At 42.8% G+C, this 12,749-nt stretch overlaps 1 protein-coding gene across 1 annotated transcript in view; it reads left to right on the top strand.

The window, feature by feature from the left end:
• CTNNA3 (catenin alpha 3) overlaps nucleotides 1-12,749 on the top strand; it is a 1,377,490-nt gene that overhangs the window by 1,329,336 nt on the left and 35,405 nt on the right. Inside the window, 1 exon segment of the mRNA XM_039911548.1 lies at nucleotides 3,307-3,441. Coding sequence (XP_039767482.1) covers nucleotides 3,307-3,441 — 135 coding nt within the window.

Genomic DNA, 12,749 nt, shown 5'->3' with positions numbered 1-12,749 from the left:
TGTGATTTTCATATCTGTCCTAGAGCTGCCTCTCTGGCAAACTGCCATAACAAGGTGCAGGATCTCGAGTATGTAACAATAATAATGAATGTGGCATTTGCTAAACACTTACTAGGTGCCAAGCACTGAACTAAGCACTGGTGTAGAAAGAAATCTGTCAGGTTGGACACAATCACGGAGGGGCTCATAGTCTTAATGCCATTTTACAGATGAGGTAACTGAGACCCAGAGAAGTAGAGTGATTTGCCTAAAGTAACACAGCAGATAAGTGGAAGAGCCAGAATTAGAACCCTAGTCCTTCTAATTCCCAGGCCTGTGCTCTATCCACTAGGCCATGCCATTTCTCATTTGTGAGAGGATTGTCACTTATCCCGGAGGAGGATCTGAGTTCCTTCCTCTGAAGCTGACATCCTGCCCACTCCCGGAGAAGGCACAGAGGCCAGAGGCCACCCAGACCCTTCCTTTAGAGCTGAGTCCTGCGGCAGGGGGCTAAGGGGAGAGGCACTGCAAAGAACAGGGTCTCTACTGCATGATTTCCTCCACTGGGGATTCAAGTGGATTGCAGTGGTGAAGTGGAGACTGGGAATGGGCAGTTTCCCAAACAGTGTTCTGTATTCAGCCAGCACTCAATACATGCCACTGATTGATCGAGTTACTAAGCAGTCATTTAGAAGTTTAATACTAGCTTAGAAGGTCAGTCAGACAGCTCTTTCTTATTGATTTATTAATCAATCGTATTTATTAAGAGCTTACAGTCTGCAAGGTACTGAAATAAGCATTTAGGAGAGTAATAATAATGATAATAATAATAATGATGGTATTTATTAAGTGCTTACAGTGCCAAACACTGTTCTAAGTGCTGGGGTAGATACAAGGTAATTAGGTTGCTCCACATGGGGCTCACAGTCTTAGTCCCCATTTTACAGATGAGGGAAATGGGGCACAGAGAAGTTAAGTGACTTGCCTAAGATCCCACAGCAGACAAGTGGCAGAGCCAGGATTAGAACCTCTGACCTCACCCTCATGACCTCTGACCTCTCCCTCATGACCTCTGACCTCTCCCTCATGACCTCTGACTCCCAAGCCCAGGTTCTCTCCACTAAGCCGCGTTGCTTCTCAGTCCCTTCCACCACCACCACCCTGCCCCCTCTTCAACTCTTCCATTTTTCCCAGCAGTATCTCTAGAGATCTCCTGCCTTCTCTCAAAATCCACCAGCTCCACCTGCCCATCCATCTCTATTCTTTTATACCTTATCAAAACACTTGGCCCCTCCTTGACAGTCATCTTCATCTCTTCACTCTCCAGTGGCTTTTTCCCCACTGCTTTCAAACATTCATTCAATCGTATTTGTTGAACTTTTACTGTGTGCAGAGCACTGTACTAAGCGCTTGGAAAATACAATTGGCAATGCCCATGTCTCCCCTATCCTAAAAAAATCCCTCCATTTACACCACAGCTCCCTTCAGTTACCACTCCATCTCCCACCTACCACTCTTCTCCAAACTCCTTGAGCAAGTTGTCTACACCTACCGTTTCAAATTCCTCTCCTCCAATTCTCTCCTTGACCACCTCCAATCTGGCTTCCATCCCTTCACTCCACAGAAACAGCCCCCTCAAGTGTCATCAGTGATCTCCTTCTTGCCAAATCTAATGGCCTCTACTCCATCCTAATCCTCCTTGACCTCTCAGCTGCCTTCAAGACTGTGGACCACTCCCTTCTCCTGGAAACATTATCCAACCTTGGATTCACTGACACCTTCCTCTCCTGGTTCTCCTTTTAGCTCTCTGGCTGCTCATTCTCAATCTCCTTCATGGACTCCTCATCTCCCTCCCACCCCCTAATTGTGTGGGAGGTGGGGATGGTCCCTCAAGATTCAGTTCTGGGTCTTCCTCTTCTTTTTTCCATCTACACTAATTCCCTTGGAGAATTCATTCTCTCCCATGACTTCAACTACCACCTCTACGCCGTCGATACATAAATCTACATCTCTAGTCCTGATCTCTCTCCCTCTCTGAAGTTTCACAATTCCTCCTGCCTTCATGACATCTCTACCTGGATGATCTCCAGTCACCTCAAGCTTAACATATCCAAAACGGAACTCCTTATCTTCCCACCCAAGCCCTGTCCTCCCCATGACTTTCCCATCACTGTAGATGGCACACCATCCTTCCTGTCTCACAAGCCCGTAATCTTGGCATTATCCTTTACTCCTCTCTCTCATTCAACCCACATATTCAATTCATCACTAAATCCTGTTGGTCCCAACTTCACAACATCGCTAAAATCCACCCTTTCCTCTCCAACCAAACTGCTACCCTGGTAATATAATAACTCGCCATATCCTGCCTAGATTACTGCATCAGTCTCCTTGCTGACCTTCCAGGCTCCTGTCTCACCCCACTCCAGTCTTCATGTTGATTCCAGAATTTCTCTGAGAAGTGATCAGTGACTTTGTGTGGCAAATAGTGACGAAGAGCTAACTTCATAAGAACAATTTTATAATCTATGGAGGGCATGTCAGTTATAAAATGTGGGCTCCACCTGACCTCTGATTTTGTATTTTGATAATCACTATGTAGAGAGAGGAAAGATAACTGAAAGAGACTGAACAAGGAATACAAGTGTTTATACTCTTTTCTCAAAATTCAGTCAAAAGCTGTCCTTTGGTACACTTCCTTAGGGAAGAAAATGTAAAATGTGTGATTTTTTTATTGGCAGAAAAATCGAAGGCAAAGTTCATTTGGCCTCAAAAAATTATCTGTTCCATCTGTTTCATTGACTCTTCGTAGGCCCAGACTAGTTATTTAATGGGGAAATGATTTTCCCCATTAGATAACAGGGAGGTACATTTTCTGCTGAGAGTTACAGAACATTATGCATTGTTTTGCAGTGCTGTTTGTCATCCATGTAATTAAGTTAGGCCTGAAAAATCAGACCATTGAATCCCAAGGAAGCTTGTGTTCAGCAGATTGTTTACCATGGCCTCTCCTTACATTGCTAAGCCTGGGGGAAAGAACATTTGCATTTTGAAATAGTGTTCTTGACTTCCACGTTGAGCCCTTGGAATCCAAAGGCATTTATCTGTAATTATAAAATCAACTAATTATTTCAGGCATCTCTCAACTTCTTGAAATTCACTGTATAATGTGGTTGCCTTACTGGTATGCATGGCAAAATGTCTGGTGCTAGCACATCTCAAAAGGACTGGGGCAACACAAGAGTGTTAGTTGTCATCTAAAATTATCTACTTAAAATGCCTCTGCCATTCATTTACCCACTTTTGCTCTCTTCTACCTATTTTTAGTGTCCTGACCCATCCTGCAAACAGGACTTATTGGCTTACCTGGAACAGATCAAGCTCTACTCCCACCAGCTTAAAATATGCAGTCAAGTGAAAGCCGAAATCCAGAATCTAGGAGGCGAATTCATCATGTCTGCTGTAAGTAGTATGTTTTTAGAGACAGTTTCAATGAGCCTACACCAAATCAATCAATGGCATTTTCAATCAGTGATATTTATTGAGTGCTTACTACCCGAGAGTACAATGCAATAGAGTTTGGACCCAAAACAATCTGCCTATCCTGATTTTTAGAAGCCAACGGGAACCAGAAAATGCTATAAGACTAAGGACTGTGGAACTGAGAGAGGGGGTTCAAATCCAAGTGCATGAGTAATGCAGAAGGGAGAGGAAATAGAGGAAAAGAGGGATTAGTCAAGGAAGGCTTCCTGGTGGAGTTGTGATTTTAATAAGGCCTTGAAGATAGGGAGAGTGATCATTTGGTAGATATAAAGGGAAAGAGAGTTCCAGGCCAGAGAGAGAATATGGATAAATGGTGGCAGATGAGATCAGGGTACAGTGAGTAGGTCGGCATAAGAGTGAAGTGAGTGTTCTGGTTTATAGTAGGAAATCAGAGAGGTAGGATTAGAGAGGGCAAGGGAATGAAGTGCTTTAAAGTCAACAGTAAAAGGTTTATTTTTGATGCGGAGGTAGGTGGGCAACCAGTGGAGAGGAATCAGGAAGGTCAGTAACTATTCCCCACCGCTTTGCTCCACTGACCGGAGAGCCAGGTTCAAATGAATGAGCTATACGTATCAGTCAACAGTCCTAGGGAGGCAATGGTGCACTGCCTGGACAATATAGTGCTCAGCTTTGCCCCAGTTGTGCCTTTGAAGCAGGTGAGTACATGGTATATCCCTGCTTCCTTGTTAGTGCAAGTCACTTAACTTCTCTGTGCCTCAGTTACCTCATCTGTAAAATGAGGATTAAGACTGTGAGCCCCAAGTGAGACAACCTGATTCCCCTGTGTCTACCCCAGCGCTTAGAACAGTGCTCTGCACATAGTAAGCGCTTAACAAATATCAACATTATTATTATTATTACCCTGCTGAGAGCTTGCCTTGGTACTGGCTGAGAGAAAGGCAAATTGCCTTAGTGGATAGAGCACGGGCATGGGCGTCAGAAGGTTTAATCCCCGATCTGCCACTTGTCTGCTGTGTGACTTTGAGCAAGTCACTTCACTTCTCTGGGCCTCAATTACCCCATCTGGAAAATGGAGATTAAGATTGTGAGCCTCATGTGGGACAACATAACTACCCTCTATCTATCCCAGTGCTTAGAACAGTGCTTGGCACATAGTAAGCACTTAAATACCATAGCAGTTATTATTATTATGATAATTAATTCCCCACACCCTCCAACCCAGAGGAAAAAGATAAAGAAGGGGAAGGTTAGGAAGGGGGGTTTCAAGAAAAGCCATGTTAACAATACAATAGAGTTGGTGGATACTGAGCAGTGTGGCTCAGTGGAAAGAGCATGGGATTGGGAGTCAAAGGTCATGGGTTCAAATCCCAGATCTGCCACTTGTCAGCTGTGTGACTTCGGGAAAGTCACTTAACTTCTCTGTGCCTAAGTTCCCTCATCTGTAAAATGGGGATTAAGACTGTGAGCCCCATGTGGGACAACCTGATTACCTTATATCCTCCCCAGTGCTTAGAACAGTGCTTTGCACATAGTAAGTGCTTAACAAATGCCATCATAATTATTATTATATGATCCCACCAACAAGGAGCTTGCAGTCTAGAGAGAGATGCCAATATTAAAATCAATTTCAGATAGGGGAATCAAGTAACCTAGAAATTTCCAAAACACAGAGCTCTTCAGTTCATTGATTTATGCTTATATCACCACTATGTTAAGGTCATAGGCAAGTTTTCTCCCAAGATTGCTCTGGGGAGAAGAGATTGGTGCTGAGAAATGACTAAGTCCTACATTGGCAGAGCTCACATGAGGGTTCTCCCAGGATAACCCTTGATCAGGGACAGATTTGGCAGGCCAAGAGATGATATAAAAAGTGACCAAATGATTCGCGGGTGCATGCCTTTTTCCTCCCACACCCCAGGGGAGAGTGTTTGTATGTGATCAGCCCTGTTGGTCCTTTGCAGTTAGGGCAGGGTTGGAGCATGAGGTGACCTAAGGGCTGTATGGACTCAGGTCATAGAGTAGAATAAAGCAGAGGCCAGTCCCTGGAAACTGATTCATTTTCTGAGAAATCAGGGACAGCAAGGATGCCAGCACCACTGGGCAAGGAGAGGAATCTCACAGCCCAAGGAAGCTGCTGACTTGCTGAGACAGGAAAATGCCCTTTGCTAACTTCCCATTGAAACTTGGTTACATAGTTTTTCACTCATCACTCTTTAGAGTCCTTACTTCCAAACACATTGTTTTATTCTCCTCTTTCCACTTTAAAGTGCTCTTTCTTCTATATTTTGGACTGTTTAAGTACTGCCTTTAACATCTCCCAACTGTTGAGTTACTTTTTAGATTTCTCATGTTTGTTGAATCAGTGGTTTTTTTTTGGTTTTTTTTATGGTATTTGTTAAGTGCTTACTTTGTGCCATGTACTGTTCTAAGTGCAGGGGTAGATATAAACTAGTCAATTAAGATGTAGTCCTTGTTCCACGTGAAGCTCAGAGCCTTAATCCCCACTTTACACTTTAAGTGACTTTCCCAAGGTCACACAGCAGACATGTTGCAGAGCTGATTTTAGAAACCTAGGTCCTTCTTATGCCCAGGCCCGTGCTCTATCCATGATGCTTCTTTTGCCATCAAAGATCTCCTATAATATTTTAAACCCATTTTTTATTACTGAATATCCTTCCACTTTGACCTTAAAAACATGCCAATGATTCCCTGCTAATTGTTCCATCAAAATTGGATTCCCTCCATGAGGAAGGTGTATTATTCATTCCTCACTTTCACTCCGATAGTTTATACTTTGCTGGAGTGATCCAGAAATTTAAACATGCAAGTTTCTTTTATTAGCTGATGATTGAGGTGGGAACCATTTAGACTGCTTGGTTAATCATTTAAAACTTGAGACATTCCAAAGACGCTGTGAGGAGGATTGCATTATTTAGCTTTGGGTCTGTTGTCATTTTTGCCAAAGTTTTCTGACTAGAAAAACAGATTTCTGAGCAGGGAGTTCTCACCTTTTTTCTGTGAAGCTCAGAGTTATTGCAATCATGACTGCTAAATCACATTTGTTTCACTCTCAGAATTCCCAGATTTTTTCTCCTCCCTTGCTTTAAATTGAGTGGAAACCCTGATCCATCTCTACATTGATTCTCTTGAAAATTAGAATCAACAAAACTCATTAAGACATATTAAAAACTCTGAAATTTTGTGCTGTAGCCTACTTAAATTTAGCACAGTAAGGCTCAACCATCCTTCCAAAGATCACTGCTTTCAAACAGCAAATCTGGAGAAGTTAGGATAGGTATTACTCTCTGTGTAGGTCAGGGCTGACCCTGAAATGGGCGGACAAAGCAAGAGTGGAGTCAGTGTTCTCATTCCAAAAGCCTGTCCATTTTCATTATGATGTCCTAACACTCCCTATGGAACATTTCAGACTAATTTTCAGCAAATGGGGAGCACTGTAAAATCACCTTCAGTAAATTCATTCACAGCTACAATCAGAAATATGAGTCTTCGTCATTGTTTAATTCACTTCTTACTGCTGAAGGTAGCATTGACTAATGAAGGGGACAGCCAACCTGGTGTAAAGTATCTAGGGTTTGGGTCAGGTATGGAAGCACTATTGCCCCTTTCTTAAAATGATGCCTTCTCACTTATTCACTCTCTTTCTATAAAGACTGCTGTACTATAAAAGTGAGATAATATATAAAACACTATGAAGTCCTCAATACAAAACAATACAAGCCCGTAACCTTGGCATAGTCCTCTACTCACCTCTCTCATTCCACCCACATATTCAATCTGTCACAAAATCCTGTCAGTTCTACCTTCACAACATTGCAAAAATTCACCTATTCTCCTCCATCCAAACTGCTCCCACACTGATCCAAGCACTTACCTTATTCCATCCGGAGTACAGCATCTGCCTCCTCACTGACCTATCAGGTTTCCTCTTTCTCCCTACTCCAACCCCACTTCACTCTGCTCCATGAATCATTTTTCAACAAAAATGTTCAGCCCATGTCTCCCCACTCCTCAAGAACCTCCAATGGCTGCCCATCCACCTCTGCATCAAACAAAATATCCTTACCATCAGCTTTAAAGCACTCAATCAGTTCATGCCACCTTGGCCTAGTGGCAAGAGATCGGGTTTGGGAGTTAGAAGTTGTGGGTTCTAATGCCGGCTCTACCATCTGTCTCCTGTGTGATCTAGGGCAAGGCAGTTAACTTCTCTGTGCCTCAGTTATCTCATCTGAAAAATGTGGATTGAGACTGTGAGCCCCATGTGGGGCAGGTCCTGTGTCCAACCTGATTACCTTGTATCTACTCCAGTGCTTAAAACAATGACTGGCATATAGTAAGCACTTAACAAATACCACAATTTTTTATTTCATTTTATTGATTTTTACCTCTTCGCTCAGATGTCCTACTACTGCCCAGTCCTCACATTCCTCTCCTCTAATACCTGCTTACCTACTGTGCCCCAATCATATCTATCTCATCACCATCCCCTTTTTCACATCCTCACTCTATCTGTCCTGGAACTCCCTCCCCCTCCATATATGCCAGACCATCACTTTCCCCACCTTCAAATGTACAATTGAAGACACATCTCCTCCAAGAGGCCTTCTCTGATTAAGTCCTCGTTTCCTCGGCTAACTTTCCTTTCTGCATTGTCTATGCACTTGGATCAGTGACCTTTAGACATTTGATATTCACCACAGCACTTATGTACATATCTTTAAGTTATATATTATAGATTACTTATTTATTCATATTAATGTCTGTCTCCCAGAGAAATGTCAGAGGTGAGATTGAACACACTTGGCAATTAAAGTGAGAGAATAGAAGGACCAGGGAGAAATTGATAATTGTTCAATCTGTTCCTGAACCAGATACTTCAGACAACTCAATGTAGTTTTGACACATAGGAAAAAAAAGATGAAATAACAGATTGTCAAAATGATTATGTTTTCTTTGTTATCCAAACTCTCATAAACCCAGAAAGTTCTATAAAACAATCACTCAATCAATTGTATTTACTGAGCACTCACTGTGTATAAGGAACTGTACTAAGCCCTTGAGAGAGTACAACACAGCAGACACATTCCCTGCCCATGATGAGTTTACAATCTAGAAGGAGAGACAGACATTAATATAAATAAATAAATTACGGATATGCACATAAGGGGGAGTGATAGTGAACAAAAGGAGCAAGTCAGGGTGACAGAGAAGGAAGTGGAAGAAGAGGAAATGACAGCTTAGTCAGGGAAGGCCTCTTGGAGGAGGTGTGTCTTCAATTGTACATTCCAAGTGCTTAGTACAGTGCACTGCACATAGTAAGTGCTCAATAAATACTATTTAATGATTGAATAAGGCTTTGAAGGGCAGGAGAGTAATTGTCAGTTGGATATGAAAAGAGAGGGCATGCAAAGTCAGAGGCAGGATGTGGGCAAATGGTCAGCAGTGAGATAGACAACATCGAGGTACAGTGAGTAGGTGGGCATTAGAAGAGTGAAGTGTGTAGGCTGGGTTGTAGTAGGAAAGTAATGAGGTGAGGTAGGAGGGGACAAGGTGACTGAGTACTTTTAAAGCCAATGGTGCTGTTTCTGTTTAATGGGAAGGTAGATGGACAACCACCGGAGATTCTGGAGGAGTGGGGAAACATGAACTGAACATTTTTGTAGAAAAATGACCTTGACAAATGAGTGAAGTTTGGACTGGAGTGAGAAGAAACAGGAGGCTAGGAAATCAGTTAGGAGGCTGATACAGTTACCAAGGTAGGATAGGATAAGTGCTTGGATTAACACAGTAGCAGTTTGAATGGTGAGGAAAGGACCTATTTCATCAGTGTTGTGAATTCATATCATTGGGATCTTAACATGTGAACTTACAATTACCATGTAAAGAGAGAAAAAACTGCTTGATAGAGCAGGTCATGGAGCCAGGAAGAGAAAATCTGAGATCCCCACCCATCTTCCAAATAATTTGAAAGTTCTTTCCAACTTGTTTTTTGGATGTTCCCATTACCTTCACAGAAAGCTCAAATATTTCTGAGGAGTCTTGGAAACATGATTAATGGTATTTATTGAGCACTTACTCTGAGCAGAACACTGAACAGTTCTGAAGTGGTGGTGCGATTTGCATGTGAGGCATTTGGTTGTGTGGCAAATTTGTTTTGCCATTCTATCAGCTCTACCCAATCATTGTAGAAGGGGATTAATCTATCCCAAATGGTACCGCCTCTCTGTGCCAATCATATGACAAAGTCTTCTGCCAGCCTGCCATTCAGCTCCTATGTACATCCTTGCAGCCATGATAGAGACATCAGGGTGACCCCACTGGCCAAAAAGTGGCCACAGCACTCCCCAGTCAGAGACTCACCCCTGCCTCACTGCTGCTAGCCCCAGGGATTCTCATTTGTCTCCTTTGACCACCACTGGCCTGGGACCAGAGGGGATGGGGTCTGGGGAGGAGCCTCAGGTACTTTCCTGCTTTCCTCACTCAAGCAGTGGCTCCAGGCCCAGGCTGACAAGTGAGAAGACAGTTCTCGGCTGTCAGGTACTCTCCCAAGGAGCTGGGACAGAGACACTTCGGTTTGTTCCAACTTCCTGCTTTGATGGGTGGGAAAGGGACTTCCCTATTCCAGCCAGTGCTCTAGGGTCCCGACTGACAAGTAGGGAGATGGACCTTGGTCCCCCCTTCCTCTGTCAGAGCAGCCTCTATGTACCCTGGCACAGCAGTGGAGACTCGACATGTGCATCTCCCTTCACCCAAACAGCCCCTCCGCTTCCTCTCAGTTCCCTTTGGGGCAGCAGCACCAGGAGATAAGGGAGAGAAGCCAGGGCAGAGCCACTATGGTTTCAGAGGAAACCACACATGCTCATCCCTAGTTTGGATATTCTGCTCTCCACGCACACAATCACTCCTTGATCCAAGCGCCCACGGTCAGCCTGAAACCCTTCCTCTTACAACTTCACAGAAAGCCCAGCCTCCCTAATTCCTGGTGCTGCCCCCTAGGATGGAAGATCAGGAGACTTAGTAATTGTTTTGATGTCTGTCTCCCCCTCCCCCTTTCTAGACTGTGAGTCCGTTGTTGAGTAGGGATTGTCTCTATTTGTTGCTGAGTTGTATTTTTCAAGTGCTTAGTACAGTGCTCTGCACACAGTAAGCACTCAATAAATATGATTGATTGAATGAATGAATGAATGATTTAAACTATGAGACGATAGATCAGTAGCCACTATAAACTGCTCTTTCCTCGAATCATCTTTAAGGATTTCATCGAATTAATGGGTGCCAATCCATCGTGGAACCCACTGAGCTATATGCTTGTGAGAGTACAACAGTGTTAATAGATCCAATCCTTCTTCTCAAGGAGCTTCCAATTTAGTAGGGAGCTAGCAGGGGTCTTCTGAACCCTGGGAAATTAAGTTTCCATAAGAAAGGCCCTGCAAAAATACATTTCCTGCCCCTCCTTTGGTCTCATTTACCTTCAGTTGCACTTCCAACAGAAAGATGGATAATTCTATAACAAGGTTCTTCCAATGCCACCAGGCCTTCTTAGTAAGTAGCTCATCCTGGGTCAGCTAATATACCTTAGCCAACTTTGGAGGTCCTGGCAAGAAAAATTATTGTCATCAACATCAGTGGGCATCCACACGGGTGCCTGTCGCCATGCCAAGCAGTTACTTTGGGCCTTAATTATGGCATAGGAGTAGAAAAGATTGAGCTGGCATTATTTAAATGTGAAAAGAAGAAATATTTTAAATTCTATGTTGCATATGAAAATGCATTGGAGGAAAGGAATTCTAATGATAAAAACTGGTCTTCCCAACAGGGCAGCATTATGAGGCCAGGAGTTCTAAAGTGCTATATTAAACTGATATTATTCTTTAATTAACATATCTTCAGGCACTTTCATTAATGTGCTCATTCTGTACTTACCCCTGGAGGCAGCCGTGTTAAAGGCAGGATTTTAAAATCTTGAATAAATAAATGCCAAATCAATGGGAAGAAAACTACATTCCTTTTCAAACCTGGCTTTCAGAAGAAAATCAACGTGTCCTGTGGACAGTTAGCCATGAAGGAGAACGTGTCAATATAAGTATTGATAAAAAAGAACCCTGTAAGGAAATACAGTACTTAGAAAATCAAAAGCCTACAGAATAGATTAGCAGGTTAATGAGCTGCCCACATTGGGGCATTAGGGGAATTAGTTAATGAGCTCACAGAACTTCCAGCAATTATTTGTAGGAGTCATGCGAAAAGTCCAGAGATTTGAAAAAGTGTTGCAATACTGAAACCCCGAGGGAAGCAAAGAGCAATAGAGATGTTGCCTCCTGACAGATGAAACTTTCAAAAAGGCTATAATCTATAATGATGAGATTATTTGGGAGTAGAATGTTTGTTAAATTGATTTAGACGATGGAAGAGGACATAAATTCTCAACCAGACCCATTGGAGAGACCAAGCGTTTTTAAAGAGGGGAGTTTGCCTGTATTTGCACCTGTTGGAATTGGAGGTGGCCTGGTGTTTTCTCTTTTTGTAAATGAGAAACAGTGGAAGAGATAGGGCAAGGACCTGGGGAAGAAAAGAAAGAGCAAAGAAAGCTATAGAGAAGGGAAAAAACAAGTCAAGTAATGGCAACTCTCCTGGTTAAACCCATCTACCCAGCTTGCATGAGCCTTAGCTGTTTATCTCACTTTCTCTGCCTATGCAAGAACATCCAGGCTGGCACATTCTCAGCCTAAGGGGCCCATAGCATTTGGGGACTTGTACATTAACATCCAAGAACACTAGAGGGCTATACATGGTCCCCCTGCCCACATCACATTCTCACTCCCTTCCTATCTCTCTCTCTTCTCCATTTCTCTCTCTCTCTCTCTCTCTCTCTCTCTCTCCCTCTTTCCATCCCTCCTTCTCTTCCTTTATCCTTCCCTCCTTCATTCATTTTCAGTTTCCAAAAGAACTGCCATCTTTTAATACCATGTTGGGATGATGTCCTGGTTTTAAGCTAAGATTGTATGGTTCAGTCATTTTATTTTATTAGGATAAACCATGTACATACATTGAAGATCCAAATTTAAACCATGTACATACAATGAAGTTCCAAATTTATTCCCATTATGCCTAATCTTTGCAGTTTCATAGCCCTAATTTATAAACATTTTAATATCAAATTGTAATACCTCCTATTAGATTGTTAGTTCCTTGAAGGCAGGAATCATGTCTATTAACTCGCCAAGTCCTTAGTATGGTGTTTGGCACAG

The sequence above is a fragment of the Ornithorhynchus anatinus genome, chromosome 3 (assembly GCF_004115215.2).
Source record: "Ornithorhynchus anatinus isolate Pmale09 chromosome 3, mOrnAna1.pri.v4, whole genome shotgun sequence".
NCBI lineage: Eukaryota > Metazoa > Chordata > Mammalia > Monotremata > Ornithorhynchidae > Ornithorhynchus > Ornithorhynchus anatinus.
Note: the sequence above shows the minus strand (reverse complement) of the source record. Positions and strands in the feature narration are given on the sequence as shown.